Source organism: Gigantopelta aegis, chromosome 6 (genome assembly GCF_016097555.1).
Source record: "Gigantopelta aegis isolate Gae_Host chromosome 6, Gae_host_genome, whole genome shotgun sequence".
NCBI classification, from domain to species: domain Eukaryota; kingdom Metazoa; phylum Mollusca; class Gastropoda; order Neomphalida; family Peltospiridae; genus Gigantopelta; species Gigantopelta aegis.
Window position 1 is genome coordinate 53,402,413 of NC_054704.1, and position 19,433 is coordinate 53,421,845.

The window sequence follows — 19,433 nt, forward strand, 5'->3', positions numbered from 1 at the left end:
TATAGTCCTTTTGATTACTGCGTAGGAATCATCTCTATTTTTAGACCCGCTGCAGATTCTCGAAGCGACTTTTACATTTCTTTCTCTTTTGATATTTTTTTTAGTAAATAACCAAGATGGAGGTATTGGGACAATAAATGTAACTAACACAACTTTTTTATGGACCAGGAAGAGTCCTTATTTTCCAAAGTGTCCCGGGTAAGTAGGTTTTAGGCATAAATTTAGATTTGAAAACCACAAATGTCAGATTTGACCTAGAAATCGATAACTGTATCACAGTACCAGTCTCAAATGCGCATAACAAAGCGAACGTTTCGCGTTCATATTTATCCATGGTACAGCTAAAGCTAAAAAGAAATAAATTGTTAAAATGATGTGTAATGGCTACTCGTCCTTCAGACTAGACATTGCCACTGTCAAAAAGTTATTTTTACTGTCTTTAAAAAAAGAAAGATCGTCCGTCCACACGGACCACACTCCAGTCTTGCTTCAATCATCAATGGTTGATGGCTCGATTGTTGGCAACGAATAAAAGTTAAAATTTTACAGTAGGATTTTCCTTTGGTACTATCACGTATAAAGAACATTATACATACTTAGAGGCCGTCCATAATTTTCACGAGCGTACAAACCGTACACTTGTGACCCCCCTCCCTCCCCCCTAAAAGTGTACATCCCCAAACGAAAAATGTTGATCTACATTTTTCATTTTTTTTTAGTGTATGCTGGCCCCTTAACCCCCATAGCCCCCCCCCCTCCCCCCCCCGCCCAATGTACAAACCATGAAAATGTTGAAAATTATGGACGGCCCCTTACAATAAATAGGGTTAGTGACGGTGCCAAACAGCCAAAGGAAAGTCCTTCCCCCTGCACTAGTCTGATCTAATAAATTAATTTATTGGTGGTGTACTGCATCATTTGCCTGAAAACATGCCCCCAAGTATGATTTTCTTGTGTTAATTTTCGAATTCCAATCTAACATGGGACCCCAGGTGGCGAATTATCCTGGATAAAATTTATCATAAATCCCTGCCAAAGCCATGGTGTCCAAAATTTAATGAACAGAAGAGAAATGGTTACGTAAAACCATACTTAATTAAACTGGTGATTATATCAAATGTGCCCAGACTGACTCGTGATCCACCCAAATCGTGGAAAGACGACAATCCCTCCCCTCTTAAGAAAAGAAACACATACACACACGGTTTAACATGCCTCTAAAAAAACAATATAATAATTGTTTAAAAGTAACAAATAATTGGAAGTTGGGGGTGAACTGGTACATGGGGCGAAACATGGATTCGAGCCAAACTACTACTTGTAGGGAGGTAGTAACCACAGCTCAACATACATCTGCTCATGAATATGATTAGTATTTGTTTGAGCTACTGGGGTCCCAGTCTGAGCTTTCGAAGAAGAAGAAGGCCAAAACGCCCACACTGGCTAGGGTGCAACAATTAATCACAGTTCACAATTTTCATGGCTTTAGGCAGATGGTTTTAGTTTGCAGTTTATTCCAATTTTTTAAAATGGTACTTCAGCGTTTCCATAACTTGCACTCAGCTGGGAATCCCGATGTGGTAAATCATTCGCCTAATTACAGCGCATGATACAAGCAAGTCTCACCCCACACCCCACACCCCCTAACAAATTTAGAAAAAATATTTGGAATTCTTTCTGTATGATTATTTATTGTCCACAAACTAATTTGTACTGGGTACATTTTGACCAAAAATGGGTACATTTTATCCAGTACTTGTTGAAAATGAATTGAAAGCTAATGTCGTTGACTTTCACTTTTTGCACCCTTGTTTTGGCTTTGGACACAATAAATATACTGACATTTCACTTGAAATCCATATTTTATAAAAGTACAATTTTTTTATCACAAGATATTCTTCAGACACATTCAGGTGCAATTAGTAATGTTTAAACAAAACATTTTCAATAACAATTTTTCGAGTATTCTTAAAACGGAAATGTCATGTACCTAGTTTATGGTTATTGTAACGAAATGCAAAGTGACGTCATTCAAATACAAAATTAGCTATATTATTACAATACTTCGCCACATTAAAATAAAAACTGGTCTACTAACCTGACCCCTGTCAAAATTCTATAACAAGCAGACAACGCTGTTTACAGGATCAGTATGTTTTTATTTTTTATAATTCTGGACAAAATATAAATTTAAAGTTATAAATTATGAAAGATATAAAAAGCACCTTTTGTTAAATATATTGTATCAAAATATTACTGTTGAATGTGTTATATTTATTGTGTACGAATCCAAAATAAGGGTGCGAAAAAGTGACTGTTGTCAACCTTAATGTTTGAATTTTTATAGGGTATATAAAGGATGTATTTTGACCAAAACTTGATACTTTGATATGTTGGGTTTTTTTTTTACCAAAAGTGGGTATGCACATTTTGACCAGATCCCTGGGCAATATATTGTTTGTATGTGTATTTGAAGATTTAACTTTGTATGGGGAAGTAGTTTATAAAAATGTGCGTAAAATAAGCAAAAAAATCAAGTTTGAACTTAACCCACACATAAACATGAAATATTTCTTAATACTTTTTTTTTCTATGATTTTGAAAGACTAAATTTAAAATAAAATTGATTTTAAAACAAAATTAATAGTTTTTCCTATCATCAATTGCTGTACTGCTGAATTGCTATCTGGTTATTTAAGTCACATGATTGTTTTGGTGTCTGCTCACTTCACAGATACTTGCCAAAAATATGTGGTCCCTTAAGTCTTTCTGGGAGTGTTTATGTATAATTTGCCTTTATAAAATTTTAAAATAATTTTTATGTTATTATCAGCATGCATGTTTGGTTAAAAAAAACATACATTTAAACAAAAACATTGAATATATTTTGTTTGGAAAATGCTGTAAGGTATTCCACTGAACATTTTGCCTGTAAGAAAATGGTGATGTAGTTAAAAAGTATTCACGGTTAATCTTAATGCATGCCACAGTTCTTGACACCTGTGCAGCAAAACTGTGTTGCATAGCAACCAGTTTAGTGCTCATTTAAAGCGTAGATATAGTAATAAAAAAAGGTAGTTATTTGCATATCAACTGTTTATAAACATTAATATATACTTTATAACTTTATATATAATAACTTGACATTTGCTCACTGATTCTTCTTTAGACTACCTATGCTATTGTTATTAATATTGGTGTATTTATTTGTTTGTTATTAATTTGCCATTATAAATAAAAGTGAGGCATAGATATTAAATGTGTATCTTAATATCTTATCCCTGATTTTATATATACCGGTGTGAGTGTGTGTGTGTGTGTGTATATATATATATATATTCACTTTTGTTATGCCTTTATTATAAAAAAAATAAAAATTATTTATGTTTTTGTAGGAATCTTGGTGCACCATTGGTGTAGATGGGGATGAGGCTTCAAAGTGGTTTGGATGCTAGGCAACTAATGCAGATGCTTGGAAGAGCATTGCATGGTGAAGAGCAACAATGGAAACCTCTGCTGCTTTCAGCTGACGGCCCAGTAAGTGAGCAAGTAAATTCACAATTGAAGTTCACAATATTTGCAACATTTACCAACTTGACAAACCCACCTGTGTTGACATGGTACATGTACATATTAAAGGTTTTAAATTTTAAAATGAAATTTGAAAAGGAAAATGTTATTCAAATTTCAGGAGTCAACATATATGTTTTTATTTTCAGTAAAGGTTTGTTAAAAAAATTTTTTTTATTGAAAATCATAGCTTTTTGGATCAACGACTGGTTACGTGGTATATCAAAGGCCATGGCATGTGCTATCCTGACTGTGGGATGGTGCATATAAAAGATCCCTTGCTATTGATGAAAACAATGTAGCGGGTTTCCTTTCTGAGACTATGTTAAAATTACCAAATGTTTGACATCCATTAGCCGATGGTTAATAACTCAGTGTGCTCTTGTGGTGTCTTTAAACAAAGCAGACTTTACATGTATTGTACAGGCAGTTACCAACTTTTGGGTGGTTATTTATTTAAACGTTTCGTTACCTTTTCAATTTTAATAGCAACTGGGTGTACATGTACATCGTAGGAGATAATATTTTGATCTTGTGTTTAAATACAAAGATAAAATTAAGTATTACCCTTTTTGTTTATTCAGTTTTATTTGAGATTTCATATAAATTAACATAATGGATAGTATTTTATTCATTTACTTTTGTTTTAATCATAAAAGACGAAAGAAACCCAATATTTAAAATCAGTGTGTATCTCCCCAAACAGGCCTCTGTTAGTTTGACAAATTTTGTGCTGGGTCTATTGTTAAGACAGTAAAATGTGTGAACAACAAGAACACCACAGAGCAGTGGTGTGTAATGTTTACTTAATGCTCATGGGGCTTGCTTGTATAGCAGCTGGTCTTTGTCTTCTGATGATAACCACAGTGTAATAATACAAATTAGTGTGTGTCCTGGAGCTCAACAAACAACTCCTGATCAGTGTACCATGACAATTCCACTATATTACAGGTCATTGTTCCACTCTGGTACACTTCACTGCTTTAGAACACACACAGAGAGAACAAAAAAGAAGTGCATAAAGCCGCACACCCTAGTTCCATCCAGCGAAAATAAATTATAATTTGGTTAATCTAGAAACCTGTAACACACTTAGATCACGTTTTTATTAAATGGAGTGAAAAAGCAGGTTTTATATCAATAAATACCATGGGAATCCCCATGTCCCAATTGCTTGAAATAATTTTGAAAGTTAGTATTCTGATGTCACCGGTAGATGTCGCTCGAAGCACAACAATGCCTAGTCACGACAAATTTCACAGACTTGGGGTGCATTCGTTTCACCTCTCCTGGACATGTTCCAACTGTTCTGTCCTGGTTGTATCCCCTCTCCAGATATCGTAAGACTTAGCAAAATTATTGGTTTTAAGGGTTTGTAACGTTTTGTATTGAGACACTTACTTGTCTGAACTTTATTGTTACTGAAAATGTTCACGAACTGTGAAGAAAAATCTCACAAATGAACAACAACAAATCGGATGTTGATTGCGCGAACCGTGCACGAGAAAACAAACTGAACCAAAATGATAACGGTCATGTGATATACCAACGTCTGTGACATTGAAATGGAAATATCCCCTCTAAAAATAGATTGGACCTCGCTTGCTTAACGGATTTTTCTCGACAACACGTCTTGTGAAAAAATGCATTTCGTGGTTTTACAAACATCAGGATTACCAAAAAGCACTTTAGGTGAATGGAAATGTGTATTCTAAATAATAAAATGTAAGTAAAGTGCAATTTTATTTGTGAAAAATGGGGTTTAATAGCGAAAAACAATGCCGTAATGGTTAACAAATAAACATAACTAGGGTGTGTCCCTTTAACATAGTACTAATTAGTGTACATGTAGTTACAGCATTTATACGTTTAATTTAATATTGTTTAAAGAAATTTTTTTTATATATATATTTCTCATATTTACCAAGAAAAATGTGTAAAGTCCTACAAAGATACTTGTAGACTAGATATATATTGAAACTCCAAAAATTGCAGAATATCTGTCCACAAGCTAAATTTGTAATAATTAATTCAAGAAAATTATGTTTATTACCCATAAATGTAACTCCATCCATTATATAATTTTGATACCAATAATTAGTGTTTGGAATTGGTTGGAATTCCATTATCAGTTTTATAGAGAATAATATATGAGTGGCTGTTAGATACCATTCATCTCACAATGTGTTGTTTTAAAAGGTATCTAACAAGTGAATGTGTGTTTGATACTTTTGTAAACAACGCGTTGTGAGATAAATGATATCTAACGGACATGAATGTATTATTCTATTTCTTATATATCCTCAAAAACAAGGTTTAAAGCAAATTTTAATTTTTTTTTCTCTCAATATTTACAGCCGTTGCACTTGTAGCTAACGTATGCGTCACTGACCCATGATTGCCGGGTTAGCTATACGTCACAATGTAATTGACTTCCATTGTGTAGTTTTTCATTGGATGTATGGCAGTAGTGACCTGAAATTGTTAACACTCGTACCCTTTTAAACAACCATGTGTTATAAAAAATAACACATGGTGTTCTCACCAACGGATGTGTAAGAAAATTTGTTAGCACCAATCAATCAACTTTCGATAAACATAAGGATTTGAATTATATATATAAAGATCTGACCATGCACCTATTGTGTGTGCCCAACAAAAGGCTAATTTTGCCTTCATTAACTATTTAATAAACATTTTTCTTAACGTATACATTAAAACAAATTTATACACAATTAAAGTTAACATTTTCCCACACAATTGATTATTGATTTTTTAATCAACCATCACATTGGTCAAACTAATCACTTTTTCAATAATACATGTATGTGTTTTTCTGAATATATGCTGACCGTCAAAAGAAAATATACTGAAACATTTTTATGTGAAATCACACATTTTACTACTACTGCTGTTTGTGAACTGTGATGTTCACATAGAAAAATTAATCAATACTTTCTTTTGATCGTCAGTATATTTAATTTATGTATAATTTTCTTTCAACCAAGTACAAAAAGAATCATATTTTGGACTCCCACCCAATAGTTGTAGTTAATATGTGCTGAGGTGTCATTAAACAAACATTCTGGTCCTCTAGATGTATAATGTTATGTTTTATCATTTCAGGAGATCTCTGCTGTGCAGAGAGATGACGTGGCCGTCTGGTTGTTTCGGCTGAACAACAAGTTCCACTTCATGCCAGAGACTGGTGCTCTGGCTATTTCCTTGTTGGATCGCTTTCTTCGCCATGTCAAGGTAAAGTGATACAAGCAGCTGTTAACCCAGGCACAGCTGAAATTGCAGGGATCGAATTAGTGGCCTGCGAAAAGCAGTCCCATTTTAAAAAAAAAATAGCAGGTGAAAAAGAAATTCACCTGTTTCAAATTAACAAAAAGTTGCAGATCATAAGCTCAGTTTATAATTCTCTAAAATACATTTGAGAGGTCTTAATTTCCCACAACAAACCCTCCACTGACCCCATGTTGTCTTATTTCCAGCAGGCCATATGTTTTCTTAGCATTTCTTTTGACCTGCTTTCTTAAAAAAATAACAGGCCTGGGTTTACTTCCTATTTTGAAAAGTATTTTTTTTAAACTATAAAAACTTCTTTTAACACCTGTTAATTTTCAAATTAACTATATATGTAATAAGTATATATTGATATATATATATATATATATATATACAGTCAAACCCGCTTATTTCGCATTGCTGCTCGATTTTGTGAGCTAACCGGGTTAGTCGATTAACCGATGCTGTTAGCCAATATTGGCATAAGTTTATAAGTTAACACAGGTCACATCTGGATATAAATACATGGCGTTTTTGAGAGGTCTTAATTTCTAAACACACACTCTAAAAACCCTCCACTGACCAACCATGTTGTTTACAAAATGACGTCAGTTTTCCGGAATTACCGGGCTTATTTCCAGTATGGTGTTCTTTCCATCCCAAAAGATACGGCAAGCTTTGGTATATGTTTTCTTAGCAGAAGCATTTCTTGACCGGTCTACACAATTGACCTGCTTTCTTAAGCAGACAACTTAAATAATAAGGCTTTGTTATGTTTGTTTTTTACTTCCTATTTTGAGCCCTGACACGTATGAACAAACAATGTATTTTTTTTAAAAACATAAACGCCCTAAAAGTGATCTTCTTTTAACATGATAACATTGCCCCTGATCGAATGGGCCTTGGGACAGCGCACAGTACTTCTAAAAGTAGTCGGAATATCTGATTATATCTTAGGTTTATTCTATCTTAACTCTTATCTGATTCACCAGTAGTAACGTGCACACCATCTATATCACATCTGTAATATATACTGCATCTATCTCAAACAAAAACAGATTATGATTTATGATTATTTTTTTTTTGCCAAAGTTTGATAGACATTCTGTATATAATTTAGCACCAAAAAAAAAAAAAATCGTTATTTATATGTGCAAATGTGTGTGTGATGTTTTGTAGTGTATAAGGGCAAATATCCGTGTATATGAAAAATAGTATTAATATATATGCTATATATATATGTGCAAATAGTGGATACTGTATATATATATATATATATATATATATATATTATGTTACCAGCTGAATGAAGTATTATATTTCTCTCAAAGATTGTATTAACTATATATATTGTATAAATTATTTACTAGGTTCGTCCAAGGTATCTGCAATGTGTTGCCGTTAGCTGCCTTTACATCGCAGCCAAAACACTTGAAGAAGATGAGGTATGTAGTTCCGTATGTTCATGCTTGCTTATATATAGACATTAATTTCAAAATATTAAAAAGTTTCCAGCAGAGATTAATAGTTAAATTTATACATACCTATACAGTTACAACCATTTCTACTATTAACTGTGGAAGTTGGAGGGGTTATACTTCCTTTATGTTTCAGGAAATGTTTAAATTTTTATTACAATTTTTTATTTTTTTCCCTGCTTAATTTATATTTTAAAATGATCCTATCCTATGAAGTTTACTTTGTTAAAAATATCATGAGAAAATGGTATGTTATTGAGTATGTGAAGCTAGTCTTAATTGCTTTTCTTTTGCTCTAGATTGTGCCCATCACTGTGGAGTTGGTGCGTGGGAGCCAGTGTGGTTGTTCTGTGGCGGAAGTTTTGAGGATGGAAGCTGTTATTCTCAATAAACTGAGCTGGGACATTCGTGCTGTCACCGCCATCGACTTTTTGCATGTGGTAAGGGGTTTTTTTCCATTATGAGTATTAGCACCCAAAAATACATTGTGTATATTTTCTGTGAATTTTGTTTAGACAAAACTTTTAAAATGTTTTTAAAAGTTAAAATATACAGAAAAAATTAAAAGAAATCAAAGGACGTGATTGTTAAATTATATGTGGCAAATTAGTAAGGATTATGTATTCCCCAAATTCAATTTCAGTTTGTTGCGGTATTTCAGTTGGCAAATGACAATTTAACTCTTTGTTTCATTCAAGAATATTTTTATCTTCAGCTCCATGCATTACTGATGTGGCACACCCCCCATCTGCTCGATGCACTGTCGAACATGACGCCCTCAGACCACCTGGCCCTGTTGACCCGCAAGCTGTTCACTTGTCTGTGTAACCACGAGGTACAACGTATTCGTCCAGCCACTGTTGTTCTCAGTCTTCTCAGCTTGGAGTTGGAGCAGATACTTCCATCTTGGTTACCCACCATTGCTGTTCTGCAGAGTATGACTAAGGTATTTTCACTTTGGATTTTGATGCATTCAAGTGCGTTTGCATATAGTTGTCATAACAGTGATGTGGTGCCATTAGACTTAAAGGAAATTATAATTATTTTTTGTAATTAAGGATGCACATACATCATGGTATGTATAGGAAGGGCACAGTGGCAAACCAGGTAGGATATCGCTTCAGTTTTCTTCTAGTCGACATCATTCGATTTCGGGGCATATTTGTAAGTAAGTAGGGCGACCACGATTCTTGCTGTCCGTGCCATGGTAAAATTCGAACCCTGCTATTATAATATTTGTAATTTTACATTGCTTTCAGTTTAGGGAATTGGGTATATTACCAATTATACAAAATCACTGCAGAACTGCAGTTATTTTGTCATGGTTAGATCTGCCACTTGCGAATTTTAGGAACTTTTGGCAAATATTATTTTAATTTGGAGAAAAAAATGTGTAATAATTGTTATTTTGTTGCCAAATAGTTATAAATTTAGCATTTGTGAGATAATTTGGCAAAATTTTCTTACCATCCAGAGCTAGTCCTGTTTTGTGTATCAATGTAAACTGAGAATTCTGAAGTTCACTTTTGATTGACCTTTCTTACAGCATCTTATATTAGCTAAACATCACCCTACTACACATGAAGCCATTTTAGCAATCCATTTAGTCCATTTCCAGAGTATGACAAATATTTTGAAAAGTCACTAGCCACAGGGCTAGTGGGTTTGTGAAAACCACTAGCCCACCAAGATAAAGCACTAGCCCAAATTCCTGATCAATTATCACTGGATTTTTATATAATTTTTGTAACATTACACATTTACGAGTATAACAGTAAAATAAAACAAACACTTAAATCATGTTGTAACTTCAAGTTTTTTGTCTTGTCGTATGTTTTGTCTTTTGTCAAGTGTGATCCATCATCATTGTTTCGTTTTTGCCCTCCCCCCGGGGAAAAATAATTAGCAAACTCTTGGTTGGTATCTAAACACACTATCAAAATAATTAAATTTAAATGAGGGTACGACAGTGTGACACACGGTAATAGATGGTTCAGTGTATTTGGTAGTTGGTTATATATTTAGGGCCTACTATTTATGTCGCCAGGAACGGTGATGCCAAATACAGGGCATTATTCCGTGCCAGACCGATATCAAAAGAATATAACGGCGACATCTAATCCGTTGTTAATTGATGAACAAAAAAGGTATTATTTTGTATCGGCAGCTGTGACGTATTATCCAAACTGCTACACGTAATAGGCCAAGCCGAGTCATTGCATATGCGGTTACCATTAAAGTAAATTGTTTTCCTGATTGCCGATAACCACATGTTAGCGAAGTGTTAAATTAGAAAACAATAGGTAAATAAAACAAACACTGAAATTCAAAGCATGGCTGGGGTTTACTTGATTGAGATTAACCTGTCGTCGCAATTGGTGATTTCCAAGTTCTTAGCCTAAAACATATGTGCGAGATTATCTACCACGTGACGTGTCTAACCAATCAAAACACGCATGTCATTAGACTTTATTTCCTGTGCCAGAAACTTGAAAGGGAAAGGTAAACAATGCATGCTGTAACTGTGACGATGTAGAGATAGCATGTTACTGCAGTTTGCAGACCTAGCTCAAGTGGATTATTATTATATACTGATTGCGTTGTTGATATTATTTGATGACAAACGTCACAATCAAATTTATTAAACGAAATTTCAGCTGAGAGAAAAAGAAAGAAAGAAAAAAAAACCCCGCGATGACGAGAGGAGGGGGGAAACCACTAGCCCGCAGGGGCTAGTGGTTTTGCGTTTCTCACTAGCCCGAACTTAAAAACCACTAGCCACAGGCGTCGGGCTAGCGGATTTGTCGAACTCTGCCATTTCTTTTATTCTAATTTTGTTTTTGTTTTTCTCTTCTAGGTTAAAAATGAAGACCTTATCAGATGCAGAGAGATGATAGCCGGTCACCTTGTGCGACGCCGTCAACTAATGACGGGCTACTCGTTTAAGGAATGTCAACAGCTGTCGAAGAAAAGAAAGGTGGAGCAGACCGACACAGATGAGATTTATGACAGCATCAAGCGACTCTACAATGAGGAGGAAAAGTCAGCGGCGTGGGCATCATGTGGTTCAGTGGTGCACCAAGATTCCGATATTGAGATGTGTGCTCCGGCACTCACTGTGTGTGCGAATTGATTCTTTCCACCAACGAAATCTTATGTTTTAGTCTTTACTCTTTTTCCTTTCTTTTTGAACTTATAATACTTTAGTCTTGAGGTATTAAAAGTAATAGTTTGTAATCCAGAAATATTATTCCTTATAGCAGCTTTCTGTTTTTCCTGTTTTTTCTCTTGATGACAACCCAGTGGGTTTTGTGTTGGTTTTAGACATTTTTATTATTAGGAAAGAAACCCATGATATTTTTTGCCACTTGGCAAAGTAGTTTATGATCTTATGTTTTATTAGTGTGATGCAATCTGAATGACTTCACAAAGTGTTCATTCTTGTTTGATAATTAATACTCGAAAAAGTGCTTGTTTTAAAAAGCAGTTTTTATTTAGTTATTGAACTATGTTGCTATGTACAAGGAAATGATTTCTTTATTTTTATTATTAATATTATTTCGAAAAATTTATTAAGATTTAATCTGAAATGATTAAGAGATGTGTATTTGAGTATGGAATAGTTTTTAGCTTTTTAGAAGCTTATGTCGGCTTTTATTTTTAAATGGGTATTGCATCCCTTTTTCTATGAGTACAGTACAATAACTGATACACTCATTGTAAGTATTACTTTCTACAACTGTTATCACAGAGGTTAACTGGATCATTTATATTACTTGTGTAAATTAATTAACTGGGTTTTTGTTGACACTTTATACACTAATTAAGATTTTCTTTGATAATCATTTTGCCAAGCAGTCTATTTCTTTGGTGCCTAAGTTGTTAGATTTAGCATATTCAGCTCTGTTGTTGTTCTTTGCTCTTAGATACTTCTGGCTATATTTATTGTCCTTTTCATTAAGTTTAAGTGTTTTGTTGTTGTTACTGTTAAAACTAGTGAACCATTACTTGTTTTTGTGATAGCTTGGTATATTAATATATTGAGTATGAATGTTTGGATGTTTGGATGGGAAAAAAGCTTGGTTCAAAAATCCAAGAAAAAAAATGCAGTAAAAAAAAACATAACTACAAAAAACGTAAACCAAAAAAAGTATTAAAAAAGGAACAAAACTAAAAATGTCTTTGGTATTGTATGTAAATATATATATGTGTGTGTGTATATATATATAATGTTGTATTATAGATACAGATGGTAGTGAAAGATGTACATTTAACTGTAATTTTATATTGTGTATACTAGTATTTAATTATAAAAACACCTGGAATCTTCAGATGTAAGATATAAACAAGAAAAAAAGGCAGCAGTCTATTCAGGATGAATCCCAAGATTGAGGCCAAGTATTACTTGTATTTTGTGGGAATAGTTTTCCACTTGTAATTTGAAGAGCAGTGGTGATTTTTCAGGCCATTCCAGTCTATAGTTTTCCACTTGTAATTTGAAGAGCAGTGGTGATTTTTCAGGCCATTCCAGTCTATTTTGATAGTTTATGGTAGCATTTTATCTTTTTTTATCAAACAGTAGATGGCACTGTACAAAACCTTGCATATTTTATCTTAATTTGGCAGTTAATAGGTGATAGTTCAAATGTTAATTTTTTTTTTTTTTTAACACACACCCCTTGGTTGGCTAATATAAATAGTGCTGTTGTCATAACATTAACAAGACTGAAAGATTAGAAAAGTTGCCTTATTAACCAAATTTATTTTGTATCATCATCTTAAACCAGCAAAGTGTGTTTTTTGGCAAACGTTGCAGGTATGGAATGCAATTGAGGAAATCGTACTTTATGGAACTTTATTCTTTCAAGATTTTTTTTTTAATTCCAGAGTTAACATTTGAATGAATTAGAGACTTTTTTTTTTTAATAAAAAGGACAGCACAAATACATGCTGATAAGGTACTCCATCAAAACAAACTGGAATGGTTTAGGATTATTGTGCATTGATTGTCACAGCCCTTGAAATTCTTTGTAATGGCAGTTGAGTACAAATAACAATGCGGAAAATGCATACACCAATCATTTTTGCAATTAATTATGCTGGTTGCTTTCATGAATGTTGAGGGCTGCTGTTGCATGGGTTTTTTGGGGGTGGTTTTAGTGGGTTGTTCCCTTAGTAACCATTGTTCATAACTTGTTTTGTGTTTTCTATGTACATGTACATCCCTTGTATCAGATCATCACAACTTGTCAAAGACTTCTTTTGTGTTCTTCATGGTTTGTAGCTTGCTGGCTGTAATTTACTGCTTGAGAAAACTGTATAAATAGAACGCACTGTAGACATTGTAAAATAAGAACACATTTTTTTATTTTGTGTAAATTGAGAACAAAGACGTTAACATGTCATTCTGCTTGGGTGGAGCTCAGTTTGGTTTTTACATTTCAGCCACATTTTGACGTTCGTCTTCACATCCAACAGCCACAGCCTCCTCAACAGTTGTTTATATATTTTATCAGTTATCCATATTTTGTAATGTGATATTTTAATTTTAATATTTTTCTTCATAAACGTCTGACACCTCCTTCATTCTTTATGAATGTACATATATTGTACAAGTGAAACTACAGGTTCAGAAATACTGACTTTAGAATTATTTTACACATTAATTTATCCATTTAATTTAAAACAAACGATACATATCACCAATATCCCTACCCCACTTATTCACTTACATGCAAACTGTTACGGCATAGCAGTTGTAGTTTTAATTTGTATCTGACTGGTTCAGATTTAACAACAGTGTATGTATATTAAATATTTACCATTGTATTAAATCATTTTTATTGTAAATACCATACATTAAATTCATTGTATAAAACACCTTCATCCATCATATTTGTCAGCTGGATTGTAAATTGAGCTCTACCCTAGCAAGATGTACGTGCATGTAACTCTTATTAAAGTCCCACAAAAAAATGTTATGTGGAGAAGACACATTTGGTGCTTAAACACTTTGCATGGTTTGAAATTAACACTAGCTAAGTAAACTTGTGCTAGTAAAAACAAAATTGAATCATACAAAGATCAGTCGGTTCAAAAGAATATATATATATATATATATTTTTTTTTTTTTTAAAGTTATTTGTATTATGAATGAATGATTAAAAACGACATTTATAATTTGTAGCTGTCCTTTTCACTTTAGGTGTTAGAATTTAACATGCTTGTATCAAATCATTGTGTGGTGAGCCTGCCGTTAGAATGTAGGCAAGTCTATAATGAGCAAATACCTAAGAGATTAATCAAAAGTAGACATTGTGTCTCAAAATCTGTTGATCTAGGTCTATCAATATGGCTCACAAGGTGTCCACTTTACAGAATGATTGTAATGTATGTGTATAGAGTTAATACATGTACTAGTAAGCAGTAGAAATTGATTTGTAGTAGTGTACAGGCTACACTGGTCTAGATGTCTATGAGTTACTTGAATGAAGCTCAGTCACTGGAATATCCCGAGACTGAACAATGCAAAACTCGTTCCGGTATTGCACTAATCACCGTTTTAGCTGCAGTAATTAAAAAAATATATAAATCTTTTCCCTTTTTTTTTTTTGGTGTGTGTACCAGAAGTCATGAAATGGCCTACAATGTATTTAGTGGGTTTGGGGTTGTACTTTTTTTCGGTTTTATTTTTCTTAAATCCATAGGAGAAATTTTCGAGGCAAGCCTATGTTGTATTCCTCCTATTCCAAATGTTTGGGATCAATCCCCGAGTCTCATATTACATGTGGCGTGTCACATTGTGTTAGGCATACTTTCATGTATGATTACTATAAATATTTTAGGATAGTTCTGGCAGGTATTTCTTTAATTATTTAATGTATATTATTTTTTTATTTTTTTTTATCATTGCACACAATTTCTTGCCAGAAAATGATTTGTTTGCCACATTGATTTGCAGATTCAGTGGTGGTTATGAATGTAGAATAGCCATTCCTCTCTGCGAGATGCATATATTACCTAGACTTTTCAGATAAAACCCCGATTTTAACACCTGTATGTGATATAACTGATATTAGTGAACCGTTGACTTCTTGAATACAGACCGGCGTCGTTGTTAGGCCATCGGTCTACAGGCTGGTAGATACTGGGTTCGCATCCCAGTCGAGGCATGGGATTTTAAATCCAGATAACGACTCCAAACCCTGAGTGAGTGCTCCGCAAGGCTCAGTGGGTAGGTGTAAAACCACTTGCACCGACCAGTGATCCATAACTGGTTCAACAAAGGCCATGGTTTGTGCTATCCTGCCTGTGGGAAGCGCAAATAAAAGATCCCTTGCTGCCTGTCATAAAAGAGTAGCCTATGTGGCAACAGCAGGTTTCCTCTAAAAACAGTGTCAGAATGACCATATGTTTGCCATCCAATAGCCGATGATAAGATAAAAAAAATCAATGTGCTCTAGTGGCATTGTTAAATAAAACAAACTTTACTTTACTTGAATACAGTTTGATAGCAGACCCAGGTATATTTTAAAATTAAAACCATTAAACTTGTGTTATATGAACAAATCATCCTCTTTTCTTTTTTTTCTCTCTCTTTTTCTTGTTTTTTTATAGTTAATATTGTTTCACAAGATTCACGGTCACTTAGTATTGGGGTAGGTGGGGAGGGTGTTTTAAAAAAAATTGACTGGTTAAAAATGTGTTATGAAACTAGATGTTTTCCAGGTGTGAAAAGTAAAAAGAAATTAAAAAAAACTAATATAATAATTGTGCTCATTAACTGTTGGAAGGCAAGAATGGAGATTTAGTGACTGAAAACTTGGAAGTAATGAAGGGTTTTGTTTGTTACAGCATCCTATGGTTTTGTTGTAAAGAACAGAATTTTGCTTTGGTATTTTTGTGGTTTATTTGGATAATCTGAATGACAATGTCAAATTTGTTTGGGTGTTTGAGAAGTTGAAACTTCAAAAATAATAATAATAACAGGTTTTCTTTTTAGTTGTACATTATATTTTTGCTTCATTCCAGGGTCTTTATTTTAAAGAACATTGTTATGGCAAATGTGATTAGTGATTACCTTTGTATTGACAATAAACATGTCATTGATATTCAGCAGAATAACAGGACGATGTGCCACCGTGATCAATGTTTTTGTTTTGTTTTGTTAAGTGCCACTGGCAAACACTAAGAAGTGGTTAGAAAATGTTATAGAACCATTAAAGGCATTTGTTGCAATCAGGCTATCTTGTGATAGCCCTTGTTGCTGCCTAGGGGTGGGACGTAGCTCAGTGGTACAGCGCTCGCTCGATGCGCGGTCGGTCTGGGATCGATCCTCATCGGTGGGCCCACTGGGCTATTTCTCGTCAAAGCCAGTGCACCACGACTGGTATATCAAAGGTTGTGGTATGTGCTATCCTGTCTGTGGGATGGTGCATATAAAAGATCCCTTGCTGCTAATCGGAAAGAGTAGCCCATGAAGTGGCGACAGCGGGTTTCCGCTCTTAATATCTGTGTGGTCCTTAACCATATGTCTGACGCCATATAACCGTAATTAAAATGTGTTTAGTGCGTCGTTAAATAAAACATTTCTTTCTTTCTTTGTTGCTACCTAATTATATGCCAGCATTAAGTGCAACCCTTTGGGGGTTTTTTGTTTGTTTTTTATGTATGCACAGACGGATCTACGTGGGGTCCCTCTAAATTTTGCATTCCACCTCATATCATTGGGGACCCCCCTAAATGGATTTTCTGGATCTGCCACTGGTTGGTATCTGTCCAGCCGGTGGTACAATGTATGAAGATGTTAATACGGGTAGCTGGCCCATGTTGCACTAGAAAATTAACATTCTCTACTTCTGGTATTCTTGAACCTTAGACATGAGAGTTTTCTTACCCACTGATTCTCGCTCCAGCCAGTGCACCACGACTGGTATATCAACGGCCGTGGTATGTGCTATCCTGTCTATGGGATGGTGGATATAAAAGATCCCTTGCTGCTAATCGAAAAAGAGTAGCCCATGAAGTGACGACAGCGGGTTTCCTCCCTTAATATCTGTGTGGTTGTTGACCATATAACCGTAAGTAAAATACGTTGATTGCGTCGTTAAATAAACCATTTCCTTCCTTCCTTCTTACTGAAGATCATTTAGATTCATAGGGCCCTCCGCCCGCCTCGTACGCTTATGTTTAGATTAAGATTCATGGTCTCCACAGCCACACCATCCAGTGAAATAAGCACGTTTGAATGTTGTTGCTCTGTGATGTGTTAATGTAAGTTAAACTCGAACTGCTGTGAAGAGTAAGTTAATTGCTAGCGCAAGCACAGGCGTTTATTTCAAACCTGGGTTTTGCGAATATGCAAGAAATGGAATACTACATTCATGTACGTTAGATACCATTTATCTTCCAACTCGTTTAAATACGTATAAATATAAAAACGTATTCAACTCGCTTTTGCTCTTTCGATTTGTTTTGAAACAATATAAATGTTATAAAACAGCCACTCGTAATATTCGCTATATCTCTTTCTAAGACAAATATTTCATGGAATGGACTTGTTAAATTAATCTCAAGCGATATACTATTCCATTATTTTGTGTGTACAATATTTAAAAAGATGGCGACAGACAGACATTGTATAAAAAATATATGTTTTATTTAACGACACACTCAACACATTTTATTTACGGTTATATGGCGTCAGACATAACACTCTTTTCGATTAGCATCAAGGGATCTTTATATGCACCATCCCACAGACAGGGTAGTACATACCACGGCATTTGATATACCAGTCGTGGTGCACTGGCTGGAACGAGAAATAGCTCAATGGGCCCACCGACGGGGATCGATCCCAGACCGACCGCGCATGTACATTGCAATGTACATTGTATAAAAACAGTGGACAGTAATCGTAGCAACACGTTTGATTAAAACTGGGTGTGTTTCTATTTGGCAAACGTAACATGGTGAGTCGATAATGCAGTGTTAACAGAACAACAACTTGCCAATACAAAACGTTTTGAAAAATAAAATATGATATGCATGTATTATGCATTATAAGATTTCGCTATTATACATTAATTTGTAATGAGTTACAAATTAATCGATCCCATACACATAATATTTGCATAAATCTTTCGGAATTGTATAATGTGGGTACTGTGTAAATAAGATTCGTATTCAGTATGACTACATTCCTGTTTTATCACGTCGTAACGAGCCTTATGAAGTCGGCGAATCCACAACATCTTGCGTGTTGACTGCCTGTGGTAGTTAGGGCTATCAAAAAAGAAATATTGTATTTAACGACACACTCAACACATTTTATTTACGGTTATATGGCGTCAGACATATGATTAAGGACCACACATATATTGAGAGAGGAAACCCGCTGTCGCCTCTTCATGGACTACTCTTTTTCGATTAGCAGCAAGGGATCTTTTATATGCACCATCCCACAGACAGGATAGTACATACCACAGCCTTTGATATATCAGTCGTGGTGCACTGACTGGAACGAGAAATAGCCCAATGGGCCCACCGACGGGAATCGATACCACACCGACCGCGCATCGAGCGAGCGCTGTATCACTGGGTTACGTCCCGTCCCATAGGGTTATCAAAGACAAATGAATTGCACAGAGACGGCAAACGTATTGGCAACATTTAAAAAAAAAAAAAAAAAAATCCATGTTCGACTGTGTGGGGGAAATGTTAACTGCAATTGTTCTTCCAGTTTAGATGATGGAATTGATATAAATATGTCGAGGTATGTTTTCATGTGTACATAAAGAACAAATAAATTAAATAGTTATTAAAGGCAAAATTAGCTATTTATAGGATTTAGATCCCGGCGAAGACGACAATAGGGATACATGTTGCTTATAATCCAAATCGTTCTTATGTTAATATAATTCTAACCGATTGTGTAATCGAAAGTTGATGTTAGTGTCAGCCAATATTATAACCGATGATCGATGATCAAATTCCAACCGATTCGCAACACTAGTTGAAGGTATAATAATTACTAGTGGGTCGGATAAGTGATATAATCATTCATATAATCATGTATCACCAACTGAAACTTTT

The 19,433-nt window shown here is 34.5% G+C and overlaps 1 protein-coding gene across 1 annotated transcript; it reads left to right on the forward strand.

Annotated features, from left to right (window-relative positions):
• Nucleotides 1-51: 51 nt before the first annotated feature.
• Nucleotides 52-15,578, forward strand: LOC121374325 (cyclin-I-like). Its single transcript, XM_041501387.1, has 7 exons — nucleotides 52-198; nucleotides 3,396-3,537; nucleotides 6,697-6,825; nucleotides 8,232-8,306; nucleotides 8,639-8,779; nucleotides 9,055-9,285; nucleotides 11,197-15,578. Exons 2-7 carry the CDS (start codon nucleotides 3,421-3,423, stop codon nucleotides 11,470-11,472), a joined length of 969 nt encoding a protein of 322 aa, XP_041357321.1. The 5' UTR covers nucleotides 52-198; nucleotides 3,396-3,420; the 3' UTR covers nucleotides 11,473-15,578.
• The last annotated feature ends 3,855 nt before the right edge of the window (nucleotides 15,579-19,433 follow it).